We start from the raw sequence: 22,829 nt of genomic DNA, 5'->3' as shown, positions 1-22,829 counted from the left end.
TCTGTTCAGTGCAGGCGGCGTCTGTGTCTGAAGGTGCCTCTCTTGTTCTAATTGTTATTTTTGGTTCACTAGCATTTCTTTGTTAAATTGGTGCTGTTGGGCTCTGTTTCTTCGGGATCAGCTTAGTCAAATCAGTGTTAGTGGGTTCTGTCTCTGGGAGCAGTTGTTCCCGGTTGATGTAGGGTGTGCTTATGGTTTCAGTGGTTGTTAGGTTCGTAGGGGTTAGTTTTGTAGGGATGTTTGTTTGTTTGTTTGTTTGTTTGTTTGTTTGTTTTGGGGGGTAGGGAAAGTAGCCGTCTGGTCACTGGGACTCCAATGGGTAGGGCCTTGGAGATGGGAGCTTACCTGTTCTCAGTTGGTGAAGTGTATACTTCCGATTCTGGTGATCTGGTCCAGTGGCTGGGAGGCACTTTCCTTTGTGTTCTCAGGTCACATTTTGCTCTTTTGTCAATTCCTCAGCTGTTCTTGTTTACTCAGACTACAAACTGTAGGTTTCTGATTCCTCTCCCGGATGGATTTCAGCTGAGTAGGGTAGTCTCCGCAGCACCTCCAAGTTGTTGGGATTTGCAGGATCGGCAGCTGGGCCCTGGGTTGGCCTCAGAGAGTGTTCAGATCCATTCTGGTCTCCTCCCACGGAGATGGCTCCTTCCCAGGGTGTTGGGATTAAAGGCATCCTTGTTCCAAGCTCTTGATTAGGAGCTAGTTTTCACTAACTCCTCAGCGGATGGTAGCTCAGTTTCTGGCTTTTATTACAATTGCGGCGCAGCCCCGCCCCGCCCCGCCCCGCCTCCCAGAAGTTCCTCTTGAGATGACTTATTCGACTCTGGATAGATCTAAAGTGGCTGCCAGCGTGGCCACCGGATGACCTCTAGATGCGTTACTTTCTAATCCCCATTTTAAGGGACACACCAGCAGATGGGCCAAGAAGCACTGGGCCATTAAGGGAGCACAGGGGAGGGGTGCTCACACTCAGGGAATCTTTGCTTCCTCCAGGAAAGGTCATGACATTCCCCTGGCCTCCCCCTCCCTCCCCCATCCTTGTCCCATTACCACTAACTTGACGACAGAGCGATCCTCCAACAGAGCAATCCGGGAGGTCACTTTATGAATGTGTGTTGCTTGTGCTCAGCTTTCCTTTTGCAATTGGAGTTTGAAAACCCCAACAGAGAAAGAGCACTACCCTGAGGATCCCTTCCTCATGAGGCGCACTAGCAACCTGAGTAGCGCATGAACCCAAAATTCTCAAACTATACATTGAAAAACTTTCTAATGGTAACATTTCCATCTGAGATGGTCATAGTGAAGTGCTCAGTGCTGGCCTCTGTCTCTACAAGAAAGAACAGCAAATGCATTGGAGTTGCATGGCCGAGGGAGACCGTGGAACAGAGGAGACACAGGGAGGGACTCTTCAAGACACTGACACCTGGGATGGGAGCAGGGCGAGAGTCGCAAACTCCACCAGCTACCAGAGCCCTGCAGGAAGCTGTCCATGGTATAGGGAAGGGCTGGACAAGAGGGTCCCAGCAGATCTCGCCCCACAGATGATATTTATTAATTATATATCTTATATTATCTAGTATATAATCATTGTTGTTATATGTTAATTATTAACTGGCCAGAGGACAGTTCAACCGTTGTCTCAGGGTTAAAGTGAGTTAGAGGGGCTTCCTGGATCCTGGAAGCTTTAGCTTCAGAGGAGAAGCTCGATTTGCCTTCCGACACACCCCACCATCAGAGCCACTGTCAGAAGTCACTTCCCTAGAGGGAAGAGACCCCATGCACACCGTCCTCCTGTGCTCTCATGTTCCATCACACCAGCATCTGGGGCTCCCCTCCCATGTAGACCCAGCAGTGCAACCATGACCCCAGCATCTCACGTATTTCCCTGGACTGTAGCAGGTGGACATTTCACTTCAGCAGAGATATGGCCACCTGTAAGACCTGAGTAACAAAGGACCTGGGCTCTGGGCCTTAAGACTGGTCCTCCACTGGCCACTGCCTCTGCCTCACATGTCTAACCACCCCTTGGCTCTTGTCACTTTTAGACCTGAGGACACACATTCCCAGTGCTGCCAGGGCCACCATTACCAGAGGTCCAGTGGTGCCCGAGGGAATAGAAAGAGTAGATAAATCTCTAAGGAGACATGAGCACGTGCACACATACACACACACCACAGACATACACATACACAGACACAGATATATACATACACACAGCACAGACAAACTCATACACAGACACAGATACACACACACACATACCGACACACATACATACCCAACACAGACATACATACAGACACACAACCACACAGAGACACAGAGACACAGACATCCACCCCTGTTGGCTTGATGACATGGCTCCATAGAACACCTAAGAATCCACACACAGATATAAACTTTGTGGAGCTAGTTAGTAAGTGTGGCCAGTAAGGCTGCCCAACATGGGACAAACTTACAAAAGTGGGTTATGAATCTACATGTTTGCAATAAACACAAGAATGTGAAAGTTTAAATTATAATGCCATTTACCACTAACACAGGAGTTTTTAATAGTAAGTCTAACAAAACATGCCATACTCCTGTTGGAAGAAGAAAGGCAGGTGTGAATAAGTGATGGATGTGGCACACTATGCCTGATGACTGGAAGACTCTAGTCAGAATTTCAATCCTTCCCAAATAGATGTACAGTTCTAATACAATTTGTTTTGAATTCCCAACAGTAGTGTGGATATCAATAAGATTATTCTAAAATTTTCATACAAAGGCAACAGAATTAGAATGGCTAAAGCAACTGACATAATATAGCAGGAGGCAGGGTCAGTCTACTCATTTTCCAGACTTACACCACTATAGATAACTACAGTAACCAGAATTAAGTTTCAGGAGCTGAGGACACACAGTTCAGTGGAACCTGACTAAGATCAGCACAGCATAGCCTTCTCAGAAAATAACACCGTAACATTTTCATGTGTACGTGTGTGTGTGTGTGTGTGTGTGTGTGTGTGTGTGTGTGTGTGTTTTGCCTGTGTGTATGTCTGTGCAGCACACGCATTCAGTGCCTGTGGGGGCCAGAAGAGGGTGTCAAGTCCCCTGGAACTAGAGTTATAGATGGTTGTAAGCCACCATGTGGATGCTGAGGATCAAACCCAGTTCTCTACAAGAGCAGCCAGTGCTCTTAACTTCTGAACCATCATTCTAGAATAATATCTATGGATTCTTAAAAAAAAAAAAAAAAAAACTTGCCATACCTTGTATAAAAATTACCTCAGAACATACACTGGTGTGTAAAATATAAATCAGTGTAACATTGGGGTGGGTAGAAAAATCATCAGTATCAAGAGACAGTCAATGAACTCTCAGACTTCAACTAAAAAGCATGATCCTTGCAAAGGAAAAATGGGTAAACAGGCTACAGGAAAACTTTTAAAAAGTAAATCAGTTGCCTTCTGAGGTGCTCTGTTTTGAAGTCACTTTCTACCCCAAATGATGGGTAAGCTCTTTTTTCCCCAAAAATTAGACAAAGAAATATAATAATTAAAGCACAAAAATAGTAGGAAACAGAAGTTAATACCAGGAAATAAAACAATAAGAATATACATTATGAAGCATTTGAAACTAAAACAAGTATAATTTTGAAGTCTGTTTATTTTAAAAAAAAATTGCTCCTATTTTTAAAACTCCGAGCAAAACTTTGTTAAGAACAAGAACCACAACTATATTTATAGGGGTTTTTGTTTGTTTGTTTGTTTGTTTGTTTTGTCTTTTTTTTTTTAATCACAGTAATTATGTTGCTGGAAAGAAAAAGGAGATTGGAAAATGCTCACAATTTAGTGTTAACTTTTTTTTCTTTTTAGCCATTTGGGACTGTTATGTTGTTTTCCGTACACCCATAAAGAGAAAAATACAAACCGCCTGGTGCAGAGAGGCAACACCCAACCCCAGGTTAATGCGATCAGCTCCCACGGAGTTAGTGTCCATTGTTTAAAGATGGCGCCCTCTAGAGGTCATCTTGGGAATAACAGGACTTGTTATTTGAGTCAACGAAACTAAAGTGATAGACCTGTGACTTGCAACTCTAGGTCACGTCTTCTATCGGTGGATGACCGCCATGTTGCAGAACTGAATCAGAACTCTCAGAATTCCCACCCCACAACTGTGTAAAGCGCTGTTTTGGCAAAGGTACAGACAGTGAAGAATTGTTCAAAGTCATCTCAAAGTCATCGAGATTATCAATGTTTTCTTGAGCCTAGTATAATAGAACAAAAGATCTAGAAAAAAAGTAGAACTCCCATAGAGGTCCATCAATCCCATTTCTGGTTTTATATTCTAATTAATTGAAATGGGACCTCAAAGGGCTATTTAAGCTCCCACATTCATTGCAACATTATTCACAACGGCCACAAGGGAAACAAACCAGATGGGCGAACAGATAACTAGAATGGTATGGAAGAGGACAGAGGGAGCCTCAGGCACTGGAGCAGAGTTAAGTGTGTAAAGCAGCAGTTTTCATCCTGTGGGTCTTGACCCTTTGAGGTCCAATGACCCTTTCACAATGGCCGCATATCAGACATCCTACATATCAGATATTTACATTACGATTCATAACAGTAGCAAAATTGCAGTTATGAAGTAGCAATGAAAATAATGTTATGGTTGGGGTCACCACAACATGAGGAACGGTATTAAGGGGTCAAAGCATAAAGGTTGAGAACCACTGGTGTAAAGCATCATTTTATACTATTAAGCATCATTCAGTGTGATTGGGAGTGATAGCAAGTGGGAAGAGAGCAAGCTTCTTCTTCCATGAGCTTTATATAGACTGTCACCAGAAGATGTACCCAGATTATATTGGATCTTTCCACCTCAAAAGGCTTAACTGAGAAAAAAAAAATCTCTCACAGGTGAACCCAGCCACTTGGGTTTTAGTTAATTCCAGATGTAGTCGACAACCAAGGATAACCATCACATGGGCCAAGGGTCCTAACATGCCGGTCTGACAGCAAGAATACTAGCTACTGAAGAGTCCAGGGCATAGCACCCGAGACCTGGAAGGTACCATGCTGGCTGCTGGAGAACTGAGAGTCCCAGTGCCCATGTCTCACCCAGGGGCTGCAACACTGATGAGCACCACTGCTGCATTAACTGCAGCTGCTCTAGCCGCTGCTTGGAGCCAGGGTTTTCACTAGCTATTAAGTGCCAGGCCATCAGCAATTGGAACCTAGAACAATAAGTATCTAATCACAGTACTTAAATTCTAAGTCTCTGGTTTCTAATGCCTGGAACTCTAAGTCTCTAGTTTTGGGGATTTGAAGCTACAAGCTTCTGTCTGCCAGCTACCCAGCACTCAAAGGCCAGGGCTACCAACACTGGATGAACTACTCCTTGCCAACACCTAATTCCCATCTAAGTACATCAGAAGCAACCCATTCAGCTCACTGGTTATAAACCCACAGAACTGATTATCATTCTGTATCCATAGGAAAGAAATCCTCTCATGTTTGATGATGTGGATGAACCTTGAAGAAACTCTGAGAAGATACTCTGCTAAGTGAAATAAGCCAGCCATAAAAAGACATGTACTTCACATTGTCACTTATATGATGAACCTACAGTAGCTAAACTCACAGAGAATGGAGGATAAAATGATAAAGCCAAGGTCTAGGAGAGAGAGAAATGGGAATTACTGTTCAGTTTCCATTTTGCAAGATTGTGAGGTTCTGGAGACTCATCACAAACAACACAGATACATTCAACACCGCTGAGTTGTACCATTGAACTGGCCAAGACTGCAGATATTTCCCCAGCCTGTGGGCTGTACTTTGCATCTCCTCTGGTCTGATGTAATCCCATTGCCCATCTTTGTGCCTGTTGCCTGACCTTTAAGAGTCATATCCCAGAAGTCTTTGCCCAGACCGATGTCCATGGACTTTTTCCTATGTTGTTATCCAGCAATTTCATAGTTTTTGGTCTTGTATTTAAGAGTTTAACTTGTTTTGAGTTTATGTTTGTTGTGTGTGTGTGTGAAATACGTGGTTAAAAGCCATGACTCTCAGCTCCACTGGGCCCAGTCAGCCATGACCAATGTCATTTAGCTTACAGATGTTTAAGGAAACCTTTGAGGAAGAAATTGTTGTCCTAGGAAAATATCTTTCTTTGTTCCCTTTATCTGAATAAGAAGGCAAGAAACAAAATAAGGCCTTTTTCTCTCACCTTCCCTCGCTTTATATAACCAAACTTTATTATTTAATCAGGCTTTCATTAACGTATAAACCAGGTCCTTTGGGGAAGAGAAGTGGGTAACAGGTTCGAGGCTAAGGAAGCACATAGCTGGATTGACATAGAGTTAGGGCAACTGTGGCAAGTTCCAGATTCTAAAATGCAATGGGAATGATTGCTGTCTATTCCCCAGGACTCTGTGATGGGCAGTTTGTCTATTCACCAAAGGATGTAACCAAGGAGGACAAGACTATGAAGATACACAGAGACAGTGGCCTCCTCTGGGGCTGAGATGGACAGGGCCTCTCAGATAGTCACACTGTTTTCCACCACGCTGGGCCGGAGGTACTCATAGGGCAGGTCCAGGCCTGCATTCCGGACTTCAATCTCCTTGTCCATGACAGCCAGCTCCTCCTGGAATTGCTTCAGCACAGCCCGGGGCTTGGGGCCTGAGAAATATTCCTCCTTATGATGCCCCAGGGCCACCTGAGAAGGAGAAAACAAAATGGCTCAGGCCCTTGGGCCTCTCAAAGGTAAGACTACTGCCCCTCGGTCAAGCTGCCTCCCCATCCCCAGGCCAGGGCCTAGGCATCAGTGTCTAACCATGACAGGCTGGCGTCTGCCAAGGAACTTGGTAAATGTCATCTGCATCCGTGCCTGCTGGAGAGTAGGCAGTGCATTCACTATGTCCCTTTCTGTCACGTCCTTGGAGGTCGGTGGGGGCTTCCGCATGGTGCATGGGCCGTTTGGGATCCAGGCATACCAGTCCAGCTGCAGATAGAAGGGTCACTCGGAAATTCAGGCTGACTGCCCAGACATTTCTCCCCATCTCCTACAACCCGGAAACCCGTGGGGACGTGATCACGTGGATTACCTGACCCAGATGGGTGGAAGCATGCTGAGCAGTGCACGTGAAAATGCACATGGTAACGAAACGGCACAGCTGAGCCCGGGACTCTAGGGACAGGGGGAACCTGGGTAAAAATAAAGAGAGTTAGATTTGAGATCAGCATCTGAGGCAGAGCTCAGGCCGCAAAAATGTCTGGAGATACATGAAGGCCTTGTTCTGGTCACAGGCTCTAGAGTCTATGGTTTACAAATAGTGTGCTGGGCAGTGGTGGCACACACCTTTAATCCCAGCATTCGGGAGGCAGAGCCAGGCGGATCTTTGTGAGTTTGAGGCCAGCCTGGTCTATAGAGCGAGTTCCAGGAAAGGCGCAAAGCTACACAGAGAAACTCTGCCTCAAAAAAAAAAAAAAAAAAAAAAACTGATGTGTAATGGAGACCACTACAGAAAATCACAACCAATCAAAATGCAGAGTTGTGGAGCCCAGCCCTATTGGACACATCAATAAAGCAGCTCCCAAACCTAAGGCTCAGGGTTCTTTCTAAAGAGGGGGCAGAGAGATGGTAAGAGCCAGAGGATAAGGGAGTTTGCTGTGAGGTGGTGTCCTAGGAATGTCAGAAGCCACACCCATAAGGTCTCACCAATATGACTGCCTACCCATGAGCTGAACAAGGACAACAATAGATGTGCTAACATGGACAGGGGACGTCCAGGAGGCCTCAAGCCTGCACAAAGGCCACCAAGGAGAGCTGAGAGCTGGAGAAGCAATCTCCTACAGGAAAGAGCACCCCAAGTGGTCATCCAATACCAAATGGGGGACCCTGAAAACATATAGACACAGTAACATTATATGTACTGAGCAGGACGTATTTATGTATTTAAGAATGTATTACAGCTGGGGTTCCAGGACAGCCAGGGCTGTTACATAGAGAAACCCTATCTTGAAAAGCCAAAAGAATGTGTGTGTGTGTGTGTGTGTGTGTGTGTGTGTGTGTGTGTATGTTTGTGTGTGTATACATATATGAGTGTATATATATATGGTGTGTGTGTGTACATATATGTATGTAACAACAAATAATGAAAAAAGAGGCCATGAATTTGAAAGAGAACAAGGTGGGGTATATGGGAGGCTTTGGAGGGATGAAAGGAAGAGGAGAAAATAACCCCCCAAGACAAAAATAAAGAAAACTGATGCATGTAGGATGGGCCTTGGAGCTGCCTTCCAGCTCGAGGTTGGGAAAGTAAGGGACTCTAAGATGATGATAGTTCTGGCTGCAGAGAAAGCCCCCGGTGTGTGAGGAGAGCGAATCCCGTGAGAGGAGAAGACAAAGGAGCTGCAGAAAAGGGTGATGGTTAGGGCCTCTGGAGGCTCGGGAGACACCAGGGAAGTGTTTCAGGGTACCAGATGAGGGATGCTGACAGATGCATGGGCAATGATGCAGGGTAACTCAGGAGGACCCCATGCCTTACCCCCGCTCCTGGCCGCCCTGCAGTCCGATCTCAGTGATCTCTCGGCACCACACTTGCAGCTCTGGATCGTCCTTCACATCTCTGTCACTCTTGTAGAAAAGCTCAACCATCCTTTCCACATACCTGCTCCCCAGAGAAGAGGGCACTCCGCCACAGGGCCAGGCTAGGGCCTTTGAGACCTGCTCCCCCGCCTCCCCCGCTTCTCTCCCTCTGTGTCATCCTCACCGGCTGATGATTTCCCATAGCCTGAGGGCATCCTGGGCATACAGAGAAGATTTCACATCCAAGAGCCCACGGTCAGCCAAGTCATCCGGAGGGCAAAAGGAACGGTAAGTCAAACAAGCCGTGGCTCTCTGGAGAATGTCCACATGGCCTCCACTCCCTGTACTCACCACCTGAGGACAAACCAGGGTTAACCAAGGCAGGTAACAGTGAGGGAGATGGGAACCAGCAGGCTATTCAAGTATGAGGCAAGTGAAGGCTGGCCTTCAGTACGAAAAGCAGAGTTTGGAGGAAGAATGGATGGGGGGGATGGGGGGGAAATACCCTTGAGAGACTCCTCCCCCTTCACACATCCCTTTCCATACCAGATCAAAAATTCCCCATTCAGAGACAAGACTCTTCCGTGCCAGGATGTTGATCTCCATGGTGTAGCGGAAGTGGGGGACAAGGAGCTGATTGTGGGATAAGAAATGAGATACAATCAAATAACAGAAATGGCAGGATCCATTGGGTGATGAGAAGGGAGGGGAAAGCTTATGTGAGACAGTCTTTCCCTTTGGAGGACTGGGTCAGGGTAAAGAGAGAGAGTGAAATATCCTCCCAAAAGCCTCCAAGGTCAAAGGTTCAAGGTTTCATTACTTATTTGCACAATCCTGTGTTCGCTGTCATAATTCCAGCGATTATTAGTCTCATACCACAGAACCCAGTAACATCCTCCACTATAAGCCCATCCCCCATTTGTCTTGACCAGGACTCATATTCTCTGTCTCTCTTTGTCTGTGTCTGCCTCCCTCTCTCTCTCTCTCCTTCGCTGGGTGTTTAATGTCTTGTAGAAGAAAACTCTTCCTTGATTCTACCTCTCTTCCCTTCCCAGAAGGATCCTAATCTTTCATTTCTCCTTCTCAGCTAGCTTCCTGAGAAGTCTCTACCTCTTGACTGGCAGGTTCGGCTCAGCCCACAACCAGGCTGCCAGCATCTCTACTTCCCCGAGATAGTCCTTGTCAACAAATCAGCCAATGATGTCCATATTGACAAAGTACCCTCCTCTGTAACTGTGCTGACCCCCAGCTGTATCTGGAATGGACCCTCCTCTGCAGCTGACCTGACCCCCAGCTGTATCTGGGATGGACCCTCCTCTGCAGCTGTGCTGACCCCCAGCTGTATCTTGGATGGACCCTCCTCTGCAGCTGACCTGACCCCCAGCTGTATCTGGGATGGACCCTCCTCTGCAGCTGTGCTGACCCCCAGCTGTATCTGGGATGGACCCTGCTCTGCAGCTGTGCTGAACTGACCCCCAGCTGTATCTGGGATGGACCCTGCTCTGCAACTGTGCTGACCTGACCCCCAGCTGTATCTGGGATGGACCCTCCTCTGCAGCTATGCTGACCTGACCCCCAGCTGTATCTGGGATGGACCCTCCTCTGCAGCTGTGCTCACCGCCAGCTGTATTTGGAATTGATAACCAGCCTCTCTCTCCAAACACTTGCTTCTCCTGGATGCCATGACTCACATTCTGCCCCTTCCCCACCTCAGCGGATGCCCCTCTGTTGCCCTTCCACCGCTCTGCCTCCTCCTCTCACTTTCCAGAGGGCGGGGCTCACTAGAATTATGTCCCAGACTGAAAGTGCTTCTGAGGCACCAAGTCTAAACCCTAGAGAACTTACTCCAGTACAGTGATCTCAGACACTTCTGTTTCCTGCTAACTGAAATCCATGTCTTCAACCCCTTGCTCTCCAGTGTTTTCAGACAGATGTCTATAAGCATGTGGTCAAAACATGCTCCGGCCTCTGCTCTCCAAACACTGCAATTATCTTTCTTGTCTTCTCCCACTTCCCTTCCTCCTACTCAAAGGGTAATCACTTTCTACAATTTCAGTAATGCTTAATGTCCTGCATAGCCCAAAGTCCTTCCTCCCTCACCACTAGGGATCACTCCTGAAATGTCCCCACACTTCCCTACCACTCGAACAACCTCCTCACTCTGAATTGCAACTAATCTTATTCTTATTCTTTCCCCAGCTCACAGCAAGAGCGTATCTTCAGGGTTTCCATAGAAGGGTTTCTCTGTGTGTGCATATGCGTGTGCGTGCGTGCGTGCGTGCGTGTGCGTGTGCGTGTGCGTGCGTGCGTGTGTGTGTGTGTGTGTGTGTGTGTTCATGTATCCACACAGAGACTAAGATGGCTGCCTCTCCTAACATGCTGAAGAACAGACCCCCAAGGAGAGGCCTCCTGAGGTTGTACGTGGGAACTGTGGACAGCAGCTGCACAGTGACAGACAGCCTGAAATACCTTGTATATGGGATGCAGGCTGGGTAAGCTCCTCATTGTGGCCACAGAGATAACCTCGGCCATTAGATGCCCCCTTAGCAGATGGGACTGTAACTGGTGCAGCTGGAAGTCAGAGCTTCGAACCCAGATCTTGGCCAGAAGCCAGGCCATGGGAGGATCTGAGGGCAGGAAGAGCAGAGGTGGGGAGCACCCATGTCGGGGAGGCTGGAGCTAGAGAGGGAGAGAGAGAGGAGGAGCTGAGAACCTGCGTGTCTAAATCCCAAAAGAGAGTCAACGTTAGGGAAGGCGTTGATTCTCGTACCTGAATGAGCATGGGTAAGAGGCTTCCATCGGGCTCTAGCTTCAGCATGACCAAAGGGGCTGTCACATACTGCTGCTTAAAAATGATGATGTTGGGCTTGACTCCATCCAGCAGGGAGAAGTCAGCTTCAAACAGAGATCCAGCCTGTGGGATGGGATCATGGGAGATAGAGATGCCGGAGTCAGTTCTGAACCTGCTTTTCTTTCACTTGCCAAAGTGGGTCCTCTCTCTACCACCCAGCAACTTCACTTAAAGCAACAGATCTCCCCAGAACTAAAGCGCTGGATGTACTGTTTGGAGCCTGGACAACCAAAAATGACTCTAGACATTGCCACAGCTAACTCTGTGCCTCCCTACACCTCAAACATTTGGCAACGTCTAGAGTTATTTTTGGTTTGTCACAAAGGATGTGTTATTGACATCTAATAGGTAAGAGGCAGGGGTTACTACTAAACCCTCACTGAATAGGAAAGTACCCTAAAACAAAGGATTATATAGGTCATAAGAATGACATAGGGGGCTGGAGAGATGGCTCAGTGGTTAAGAGCACTGGCTGCTCTTCCAGAGGTCCTGAGTTCAATTCCCAGCAACCACATGGCAGCTCACAACCATCTGTAATGAAATCTGGTGCCCTCTTCTGGCCTACAGGGATACATGCAGACAGAACACTGTATACTTAATAAATAAATGAATGAATGAATAAATAAATAAATAAATAAATAAATCTTTAAAAAAAAGAATGACATAGAACCAAAGTTGAGAACCCCCAAGTGCTGATGATCATAACCAATCACTTTGTATGTTAACCTAAAAAAAAGTGATTTAAAAAAGAAACCCTAAATGCTGGTGGAGGTGGGTATAGATGATGGAGATACACATGAAAGAGAGGAGGGAAGGAGGGGAGGGAGTAGAAGACAAAGTGGCCGGGGTGGGGGTTGGGAGTGGGAGGGTAGGGGGTAAGCAGAGGCAGCTCACACCTGGAGCGCCTTCTGCAGCTGGCTCTTTAAGTCTTTCATCTCCGGAGGCAGCACCAGCCGGCCTGGAAGGCTCTTAGAACGCCTCAGGAGCATCGGGTTCGCACCATTGAGGAACTGGTACCCAAAGAGAGCATCCTCCTTCCAGGAATCACGGACCCGCCCTGAGGGCATCAGTGAGAACACAGGGTGAGGTAAATGTGCCCTCCCTCTAGCCCACCATCTTCTGCCCTCTCCCCTCTCCTTTCAGACCCTGGCTTGGAATTCTGGGTAGAGACTTTGAGAAGTTGTGGTAACTGACCGGCCAGAGCAGTCTTTCCACATGGGAATATTCTTTTGTAATCTTCCAGGTTTCGTACACGACTTACGAAATCTAGAGTCCCCTTAATGGCAAAATCCTTCAACCTGTGCAAAGAACAGCATGCAAGACGGTCAGGCAAGAGTTCACCTTGCAGCTGAAGAGGCGAAACTGCGCGAACTCACCAAGTACTCACACTTTGGCCAGAGCGAGGGAAAAATCTAAATCCTTGTCTTCCATGAATCTCTGGTTCCTGGGGAGGTCCCACTGTGTACTCCCTGCTATGGGCAGGATTAAGCCCTCCTTCCAGGAGCCCCACCTAGAGAGGACGGATGCACAGTCCCGAATGAGGCCGTGGTTTGGGGGCGGGGTGGGGGATCGGGAGGGCGATCAAAGGCTTTCTTGGACTCACCGGTACACCTTCCTTCGGTCCTCCATCTCCTGCTCTCGATACTTCCTAAACAGGCTCTGAGTGTCGTCGTTTACCTTCAGGGCTGGGAGAGGTGGACACAAGAGCTTGCATCCTCTCGGGACATCGCTCTGGGCCAGGGGTCTCTCCATCTTCCCTTCTCCTCAATCTCGTCCTTTCTCTTCCCCCCTCACCCTCCTCTCTGTAATCTTTTCCTTTTATTTATTTCATAACCCGCGCAACCACCTCCTGCTTCCTTCAGCGGCACCCCATAGCCCTCACCAGTGCCCTCGGATAGGCAGATAGTCTCGTTGCTCTGCACCCAACTGTAGCAGGGGAAATAGACCTCTCCTTGGGTCCCAGGGCCCTGCACAGTGACCCACTTGCAGAACCAGTCAGAATCCAATAGGCCTTTGTGTTTGCGCAACTTTACCAGCAGGAGACGCCCTAGATGCACGGGGACGTCGATCTCCAACTCCGTGTTCTGTGGGATAGGACACAGCTCCTCAGCAAGTCTGGGGTCCTCAGTGAGGGCAGCGGTGTCAGTGAGCCCCCAGAGAAGCGTGGCTCCGCTTGCCCTTCTAAGAAGCACCCCAAGAAAGAGACCTGAACCAAGGGCGGTGAGGAAGGAGCAGGGAACTCAGTTGTGCTCCAGGCTCCCTGTGCACCTGCTGCGCGCCCCAGCGGAGTCCCACCCTCGCCCCTCTTTCTGCCCAGCCCGTCTCTCCGGCTCCTTTCACTGTCCGCTTTCCTCGTAGTCAGTCCACCTGCGCCTAACACCATCCCCGGCCCACCTTCTCTGGGGTCAGACTTCCTCTAGACCCCAGACCCCTTCGGAGTCCCAGATCCCAGGGTCCCTGAGAGCTCAGCCTTTGCCCCGCACTCACCCCTCTCCGCAGGGGTCGCAGCTGTTTGCCGAGGTCCGCTTCCCCGTGCTCGCCCACCAGCCACAATTGCACCAGGTTGCTGGAGCCCGCCAGGAGCGAGTCTCCAGTGACCACCCGGATCGTGTACTTGCCCATCTCGGCTGGTCCTCTACAGGTACTTGGGAGAAAAGCCGCTTTTAAGAGGATCTGAGAGCCAGCCTCCTGGGAGCCACACCTAGACCAGTGTCTTTGGGCTTCCCCCGCCCACAAGTCCCTCCCCCACTAAGGGGCAGGCTCTAGGTCTCCCAACAGTTTCGAAAAACACAGCCCCACCTTGTTCGCTTGGCTAGGGCTTCATGCCCAGCCCCGAGCTGGCTAAGCCCCACACCTACCCAGTTTTAAGGGAACCCAATGAAAGAGCAGGTGGAGATGAGAGAAGTGGAATGGCCTCGGATGGGGGCGTGCTTTTCAGTGGAAGTGAGCATACCCTTGGCAAAGACGCAGAGGTTTTGTTGAAACTCGGTAGCCAGGAGAAGGAGTTGGAAGTTTCGATTGGACCACTCTGAGACGGGATCTTCCAGGCCAAGGCTTTAGGTTGAGCATGCATGATGTGCCCCGTGGGTGTACTCTCTTCAGGACGAAGTCTTCCCATCCATCCCACCTCCCACGGTTTGGCCACCTTCCTCCTCAGAACAAGTACCGCTCACAGGTACACCCTTCCCCTGCTGGCTACCGCTCACAGGTACACCCTTCCCTTGCTGGAGCACTCCTATGGCGCTATAGCTGCCTCTGTCCAGGTCCTCTTGTGCTATTGTGGGATAAAGTCCCTGAATCCGCTGTGAGTTTTGCTTAAGACCTACCCTCGCCTCATGTTCAAAGAGTCGGTCAAAACAGGTGGCTAAGACCCGAATCTAAAAGTATAGAGAGGTACTTTCTTGGACAAACCATCCGTGGAGAGTTGACGTTAAATTTCCGGTGAAGCAGGTGCCTGGAGGACCGTGTGGAATAAACACTAAATGCAGCATCCATCTAGATCTTTACCGTTTTTCTCTCAACCTTGGCTGGTGTTTCTCAAGACAGGGTTTCTCTGGGTAGTCCTGAAACTTGCTCTGTAGACCAGGCTAGCCTCGAACTCACATAAATCTGCCTCCCTCTGTCTCCTCAGTGCTGGGATTAAAGGCATGCACCACAATACCCGGCCTTTTTATTATTATTCTTTTTAAAGTTGCCTTGACTACTTCTCATCAGTAACTTGATAGTGCTTTTTAAGTGATTCTTCTTTATACAGTCAGATAAAATTTCATTTGCATCTAATAAAAATTATAGCTATGGCTCTACTACCATTCCATTGCTAATATTTGTCTATGCATTGCAAAATTTACAATAATCACCACTGACATAAACAGTTGAAAGCTTACATAACTTTGTTTTCTTGAGACAGGTTCTCACTATATACCGTATAACCCAGGCTACCTCTGCCCTGCAATTTTTTCTGCCTCAGCCTCCTGAGTTCTGAACAACTGTTCCTTTTTATGGCTGTGTGTGTGTGTGTGTGTGTGTGTGTGTGTGTGTGTGTGCGCGCGCGTGCGTGCATGTGGAGGCCAGAGGAGAACTTTTGGAGGTACCTTCCTTTATTGTGTTTCACCTTATTTCCTTGAGACCGGGTCTCTCACTGACCCAGAAGCTCACTGTTCAGTCTGGAATGGCTGGCCAGTGAGATCTCAGGGCCTGCTCATCTCTATCCCCCAGTGCTGGGATCACAGGCACACACAGCCACACCTAACTTTTTTTATGGATGCTGAGGATTGAAAATTAGGTCCTCACAATTTCAGAGGAAGCACTTTTGTCCATGGAGCCATCTCCCAGCCCCAAACAACTATTCCTATAGACACACAGTTTACCTGGTGGGTGCTGAACTGTCACATAGCCTCCTTGTGACATGCATTTGCCATGCTGAAGACATGTCGGCCTTTTTGGAGGCACTAACAGGATGAGTAGCCTGAAAGGTTAGCCAAGCGTTTGGATCTTAAATGTCCTCCAAGAGCTGCTGCGCTCCCAGCCTCACCCCAGCGAGGCAATGCTCAGAGGCAGGGTCTCTGGTAGGTGACTGGATCGAATTGCTCCCCCTGACTCTTCCTCTGAGCCTTCGCGTCTCACGTTTGGATCACCACTGAGACTTCATCACCCGCAGTGTTCAGTAGATTGTGTCTCGTCCTTTCTACCCCTTTCCCAGCACTGAGACTGGAAGGAGACGAGAAGCCATCAGCTCCTGGGGGTTTCCATGTCCTGTCAGACCCACACGGGTTCCAGGAGACGCCCATGTCCTTCCAACAAGCCTCCCTTTGTTGCTTACATCACCTTGCAGTGTGCTTTCCAGAACAAGCCTGAACTCCTGTCGGGACTGAGTCCAAGTTACAGACACACAGAAAGAAACGAGGGACTCAATGATGGACTGACCGGTACACAGAGGCCCACTCGAAGGCCTGGGCAGTCTGCCCCAGACTCCAAGGGGAAAACACGGGCCTCCCGGCACAACTATTATGGTGAGGAAATGTATGGTGTGTATGAAAGAGAGAGAGGAAGAGACAGAATGGTTCATGTCCTGTGGACAGAGGCGTATCTGAAGGGGTGAAAGTGGTGAGGAGCAGGCTGAGGTGGGTGGCTTGATTGCCACACAGGACCATGGGCCTGGACTGCTGGGCTCATGTCTGAGTTCATGGCCCTGATACAGCCTCAGTCTGTGTTGATGTTTGTGACTCTAGATCCCACCAAAGGCCAAGAGGATAGGGGCTTACAGAGTTGGCCCCGCCCCCTCACTGGCTGCAACACTAAGGAGAACTGGTCCTGCCCCTCAGCCTCTGAAGCACTCAGGAGAGAGGGTCCTACACCTCACCTAGGCAGCACAATAGAGCTATTCACAGGGGCATGGGCAAGCTGCACCTGAGAGCATGAGAATGGGAGTGCAGGTCACAGGGCCATGTGGTGAGGGAAAGATGCCTCCCCTCATCCCTCGCCACCTGCAGCAGGTGGGAGACATGACCTTCCCCCTTACCAGCTGCAGCACTTGGGAGAACGGGCCTTGCCAGGGCACCACAGTAGAGTTGACCCTGTAGACAGTGGTGCTGGTAAGCCAGCTCTGAGGGCATGAGAGGGGCATAGCTGGTACTGCCTCCCTCATCTGTGGTGTGGTGGTGGGAGCAAGGGAAAGATGCCCTCTCCCTCCCCCCTACTGCCTCCAGCTGGTGAGGGAGTTGACAAGGCACACGAGGTAAACAGCAGCATGCAGACAAAACACTTACACACATAGAATTGAGGGCGAGGGAAGTTTGGGAGATGGTCCAAGCTGCAGACCAGGGTTGAAGTCCCCAGTACCCACAAAAATGAGTGGACCTGGCCAAGGACATAGGAAAGCTAGCTAGCCAGACTTCAGCCAGCTGTGGCTTTGGTCTTAACATTAGCCATATGTACCTGTTTGGTGGCACTCAAGTTACCATTCAGAAGCCACTAGGGCTGTACAAGTACTTCTGATGCCTTAGAAATTTGCAAGTTCATGGCTGGGAAGAGAGAGCGAGCAGCTATTATTTATGCTGAAATTCTTGCTCCTCACTGGCAAGAGGCTTCAACCTGATTCCTGGATGAGAGACTTGTCTTATTTAAGGTTTCTATTGCTGTGAAGAGACACCATGACCACAGCAACTCTGATAAAGGAAAACACTTAATTGGGTGGCTTACAGTTCAAAGGTTCAGTCCTTTATCATCATGGTGGGACATGGCTATGTGCAGGCAGACATGGTGCTGGACAGGTAGCTGTGAATTCTACATCTTGTGCAGGCAACAGGAAGTGGTCTACCTCACTGTGAGAGACTTGAACATGTATGAGACCTCAAAGCCCGCCCCCACAGTGACACACTTCCTCCAACAAGGCCATGCCTACTCCAACAAGGCCATGCCTCCTAACAGTGCCACTCCCTTAGGCCAGAGACAAAGCAGGAGAAGCAAAGGCTGTTGGCCTGTGCTGAGAAGAAAGCTGCTGGCAAAGGGGACGTCCCAACTCAGAGACCACCTGTCCTTAGAGCAGGGGTCAATACAGTCAAGAAGGCTCAGCTGGTGATGATTGCTCACAATGTAGACTCCATTGAGCTGGTGGTCTTCCTGCCTGCCCTGTGTCAAAAAATGGGGGGTCCCCTGCTGCATCATCAAGAGAAAGGCCAGGCTAGGGTGGCTGGTCCACAGGAAGACATGCACCACTGTTGCCTTCACACAGGTTAACTCGGAAGACAAGGGTGCTCTGGCTCAGCTGGTGGAAGCTGTTAGGACCAATTACAACAACAGATATGACGAGATCCACCGCCACTGGGGCGGCCATGTCCTGGGTCCTAAATCTGTGGCTTGGATTGCCAAGCTGGAAAAGGCAAAGGCCAAAGACCTCGCCACTAAACTGGGCTAAATGTACACTGCTAAGTTTTCTGAACATAAATATAATTACAAACTTGTCTTCCAAAAAAATAAAAATTAAAAATAAATAAATAAATGGCTAAAAATTAGGGTCACAGACATAGGAACCAAATACTAACCAGAAACTGGGATCTTCATTTCTTATGATGCAGCAAGACAATGGCCTAAGCAGTCCAGCAAAGGGCTTGGAACAGCTTCTGACTCCATGAGTCTCAACCCTGTGGGGTTTGAAAAACCTTTTTACAGGGGTAGCCTAGGACCACCCACATGTCAGGTATTTGCATTGAGATTCATAACAATGGCAAAGCTGCAGTTATGAAACAGCAAGGGAAAAATTTTGTAATGGGGGGGTCACCACAACATGGGGGAACTATTTTGAAAGGTCAAAGCATTGGGAAAATTGAAAATCAGTGGCTTGGAGAATGTTTCTCCTTACTCAAGATCTATTCAGGCTTAAGAATGTAGGTCTAGTCTTCTTGTCTTTGCTAAATTTGTTAAGCTTAAGCTATTTGGATAAACTAAGTCATATAAATGTTTTATATTGATACTAAAAGGAGCTTCAATTGAGAGACTGTTGTTTTTAAGGCTCATACTTAACAGAGATAAAACTACAAAGTCCCTTTCCAAAGGTCAGTATTTAGATAAGCTCCCATTCCCTCAGGGGCTTCTACTGTTTCTATGAAGACTTGGTAAGTCAATTAAGATATCAGATATCTTAAAGGGAGAAATTACTTAAAAGAGAAAAATTTTTCCCACATTAAAACAATGAGAAATATTTTTACAATAGAAGAAAACTGGTCTTTGTTTGATAAAATATTAGGCAGTCTGAAAATGGAACAATTACATGAGAGGATTAATGTTGATGGGATGTATGTAACATCAATTATACATATTTGTTTACTTATCCTTATTCTACAATTTAAAAAGATAGTCAATTTAATCGAAAAACCAAAAAAAAAAAAAAAAGATAGTCAATTTAAGTGCCAAGATAAAAGCTTTAGAAAAACCTGTTAAAATAAATTGTAGAGAAATTCAGACTCAGACAGAAGAATTTAAGGGGGAGATTATTTCAGGATTAGATTATAAGGTTACAAAAGACAGCCTGTTTTCAAACAATCAAACTTAATTTATCTGGTACCTGTACAGCAACTACCTGATCAAGGTTGTATACAAACTAATTGGACTCCAGTTGAAATGTTAGATTTAAGAAGGTTTAAGGAGGCAATAGTATCTTATGGCATGCATTCCCCATTTGTAAAGCAAATGTTAAACTCCTGGTCAACTTGTTTGGAAAGAATTGGTAACTGCTGTCCTGGAACCCAGAGCACAGCTGCAGTGGTGCATGTGGTACAGAGATGAGGCTAAGACCATAGAAAGTCAATGGAGAGCTAGAGGTGTGGAAATTTCCCAGGATCAGCTTCTCGGAGAAGGCCAATATGCTGAAATACAAAGACAATGTTTATATGATAACCAAACCTTAATTCTATGCTGCATGGCAGCCATGAATGCATGGGACAGAATTGAGGAAGCAGGAAAGAAAATTGGGTCATTCACAAAAGTTATACAGGGCCTGAAAGAATCCTTCACAGATTTCTTACAAAGGCCGTCTTCAGCAGTAAATAGAATGGCCCCAAATTCAGAAGCTAGCCAGATAATAATCAAGTCTTTGGCTTTTGAGAACGCAAATGCAACATGCAAAAGAATAATCAGGCTGTTAAAGGCAAGATCTGCACACTTGGAGGATTGGATCAGGGACACAACTAATGTTGAATCTCATGATCATGATGATATGTGGATAGGAGAAGCAATTTCAAAAGGTTTGAGGAATGTCAGATGTCTTGGGTGTAAAAAGCAAGGTCATTTGAAAATGGAATATAAACAAGGCATCCCTAGAAAAAATGTTTATTCCAGGAACAGCAACAGAATGCCCCTTCCTTCTGGAGTATGCAGAAGGTGTGGTAAGGGTAAACACTGGACCAATGAATGTAGATCAACAAGGGACAGACAAGGTAATCCTTTGCCTCTGTCCCTGGGAAACTCCCAGAGGGGCCTCAGGCAGGCCCCCACAGCAAATCCAGTTCAGACCTTTCCTACCATCATAGAAGAAACCCCTACTCAGAACAATTAAATAACCAAATGCTCATTGGAATAAACCAGGCTGCTTGGGGTGATAGAACAGCTGAGGCAAAGAGAAGAGAAAAATCAGGAGAAGCCATAAAGCAAATTTTTGGCAAACTTCTATAAATGAACAAAGACCAAAATTAACAATACAAATAAATGATGTTTTGTTGTCTTATTTAGTAGACAGAGCCGTGACAATAATTGCACCAGAATTTTGACATCCAACTTGGCCTCTTCGGGAGGTAAACATTCAACTGTTAGGATTGGAACATTATCTCAAGTGAAACGGAGTACAAGATGGCTCAAATGTATAGGTCCAGAAGGACAGAGAGGAAAATTAAAGCCATATGTGGCTAACATAGCTATGAACTTATGGGGCCGTGATCTATTACAACAATGGAATACTCAGATTAACATCCCTCCAGCCTCAGAAACAAATCATAAACTAACACATGTTTCTGAGAAAAATGTTAGAAGGTATTATTCTAATGAGTGGTCACCAGACATCCAGATTGTACAAGAACAGGGCACAACAACTGATGATCTTCCAAAGACACCAACAGCTCTACCTTTAAAATGGTTAATGGACAAGCCTGTATGGATTCAGCAATGGCCTTTAACAACAGAGGAACTCCAGGCTTTAGAAGAGTTGGTACAAGAGCAGTTAAATGCCCAGCATATTGAAGAATCAACCAGCCCTTGGAATTCTCCTGTATTTGTTATTTATATGTTATTTATAAAAAAAAAAAAAAAAATGGTAAATGGAGAATGGTAACAGACCTTAGAGCAATTAACAAAGTAATTCAGCCAATGGGCTCTCTACAATCTGGAATTCCTTTGCCTACTCTGTTACCTAAAGGATGGCCTCTCATAGTTATTGATTTAAAAGCCTGTTTCTTTGCAATATCCTTACAGGAAAAAGTCAGAGAAAGATTTGTCTTCATGGTGCCTACCTATAATAATTCTTAACCGGTTAAGAGATATCAATGACAGCACTCGGGAGGCAGAGGCAGGTGGATCTCTGTGAGTTCGAGGCCAGCCTGGTCTACAAAGCGAGTTCCAGGACAGCCTCCAAAGCTACAGAGAAACCCTGTCTCGAAAAACCAAAAAAAAAAAAAAAGAAAAAGAAAAAGAAAAAAAAGAGAGAGAGAGAGAGATCAATGGGGGGCTGGAGAGATGGCTCAGAGGTTAAGAGCACTGACTACTCTTCCAGAAGTCCTGAGTTCAATTCCCAGCAACCACATGGTGGCTCACAACCATCTGTAATGAGATCTGGCTCCCTCTTCTGTCTACATAATAAATAAATAAATCTTTTTAAAAAAGAGAAAGAGAGATATCAATGGAGGGTTTCCCATAGGGAATGTTAAATAGCCCAATCCTGTGCCAATATTTTGTACAATAGCCATTGGAAGTAATACATAAAAAAATTTCCTAAACCTATAATTTATCATTATATGGATGATATTTTACTAGCTGACTCAAATGCAGATACTTTAGAAAGAATGTTTGAAGAAGTAAAGAAAATATTGCCTTGCTGGGGATTACAAATTGCTCCTGAAAAGATACAAAGAGGAAATCTATTAATTATTTAGGATATAAAATAGAGCTACAAAAAATTAGACCCCAAAAGGTGCAAATTAGGAGAGATTAATTACGGACTCTTAATGACTTTCAAAGATTATTTGGAGACATTTCCCATCTACAAACTATTGCTGAGGTAAAAAATGATGAACTGAGTAATTTGTTCAAAACCTTAGAAGGTGACAAGGACTTAGATAGTCCAAGAGAATTATCACCTGAAGCTGAGAAAGAATTGGCCTTGGTAGAAAAGAAAGTACAGGAAGGACACATGGTTCATGTTGATCCAAAGCTGGATTGCATTTTGGTTATTTTATCCTCTAGGCATTCTCCTAGAGGAATTTTAATGCAGAGGGAAGATATTATATTGGAATGGATATTTCTACCAAGTAAACAGAGTAACAAATTAAAAACTTATATGGAAAAGATCTCTGATTTGATTTTAAAAGGAAAATTGAGACTTTGTCAATTAGTAGGAATAGACCCAGCAGAAATTGTCATACTTTTAACTAAGGAGGACATTGAAGAGCTTGCAGTAATTTTTGGAGAAATTAACAGCAAATATCCCCAAAGCAATAGAATTGATCTTATAAAGAGAACTGATTGGATTTTGCCTTGCATCATATGGGAAACACCCATATCTGGAGCTTGTACATTTTATACAGATGCAAACAAACAAGGAAAGACAGGTTACTAATCAGAAAATTAAAGTAAAGTGGTTCAAAGTCCTTACAATTCAGTTCAAAAATCAGAATTGTATTCTATTCTGTTGTTATTAATG

The 22,829-nt window shown here is 46.5% G+C and overlaps 1 protein-coding gene and 1 pseudogene across 1 annotated transcript; one reads left to right on the top strand and one right to left on the bottom strand.

Moving 5' to 3' along the window:
* Positions 1 to 6,257: 6,257 nt before the first annotated feature.
* LOC118588442 (polyunsaturated fatty acid (12S)/(13S)-lipoxygenase, epidermal-type-like) lies at positions 6,258 to 14,079 on the bottom strand. The gene is made up of 14 exons (XM_036194759.1): positions 13,916 to 14,079; positions 13,311 to 13,512; positions 13,032 to 13,113; positions 12,816 to 12,938; positions 12,623 to 12,726; positions 12,325 to 12,485; positions 11,348 to 11,491; positions 11,047 to 11,256; positions 9,124 to 9,210; positions 8,762 to 8,931; positions 8,537 to 8,659; positions 7,094 to 7,193; positions 6,823 to 6,990; positions 6,258 to 6,705 (listed from the first exon to the last, which is right to left on the bottom strand). Exons 1-14 carry the CDS (start codon positions 14,048 to 14,050, stop codon positions 6,526 to 6,528), a joined length of 1,989 nt encoding a protein of 662 aa, XP_036050652.1. The 5' UTR covers positions 14,051 to 14,079; the 3' UTR covers positions 6,258 to 6,525.
* Positions 14,080 to 17,683: 3,604 nt separating this feature from the next.
* Positions 17,684 to 18,341, top strand: LOC118588674 (annotated as a pseudogene).
* The last annotated feature ends 4,488 nt before the right edge of the window (positions 18,342 to 22,829 follow it).

Source organism: Onychomys torridus, chromosome 8, assembly GCF_903995425.1.
Source record: "Onychomys torridus chromosome 8, mOncTor1.1, whole genome shotgun sequence".
NCBI classification, from domain to species: Eukaryota; Metazoa; Chordata; class Mammalia; order Rodentia; family Cricetidae; genus Onychomys; species Onychomys torridus.
This window is presented reverse-complemented; position numbering and strand designations above follow the sequence as displayed.

Excerpts from the sequence above, each read along its gene's own strand:
- LOC118588442 (XM_036194759.1), bottom strand. The coding sequence starts at position 14,050 with ATGGGCAAGTACACGATCCGGGTGGTCACTGGAGACTCGCTCCTGGCG. Across the intron at positions 12,939-13,031 it reads GACCGAAGGAAGGTGTACCG|GTGGGGCTCCTGGAAGGAGG; the intron begins GTGAGTCCAAGA and ends CGTCCTCTCTAG. Across the intron at positions 9,211-11,046 it reads GCCTGCATCCCATATACAAG|CTCCTTGTCCCCCACTTCCG; the intron begins GTATTTCAGGCT and ends TCCCACAATCAG.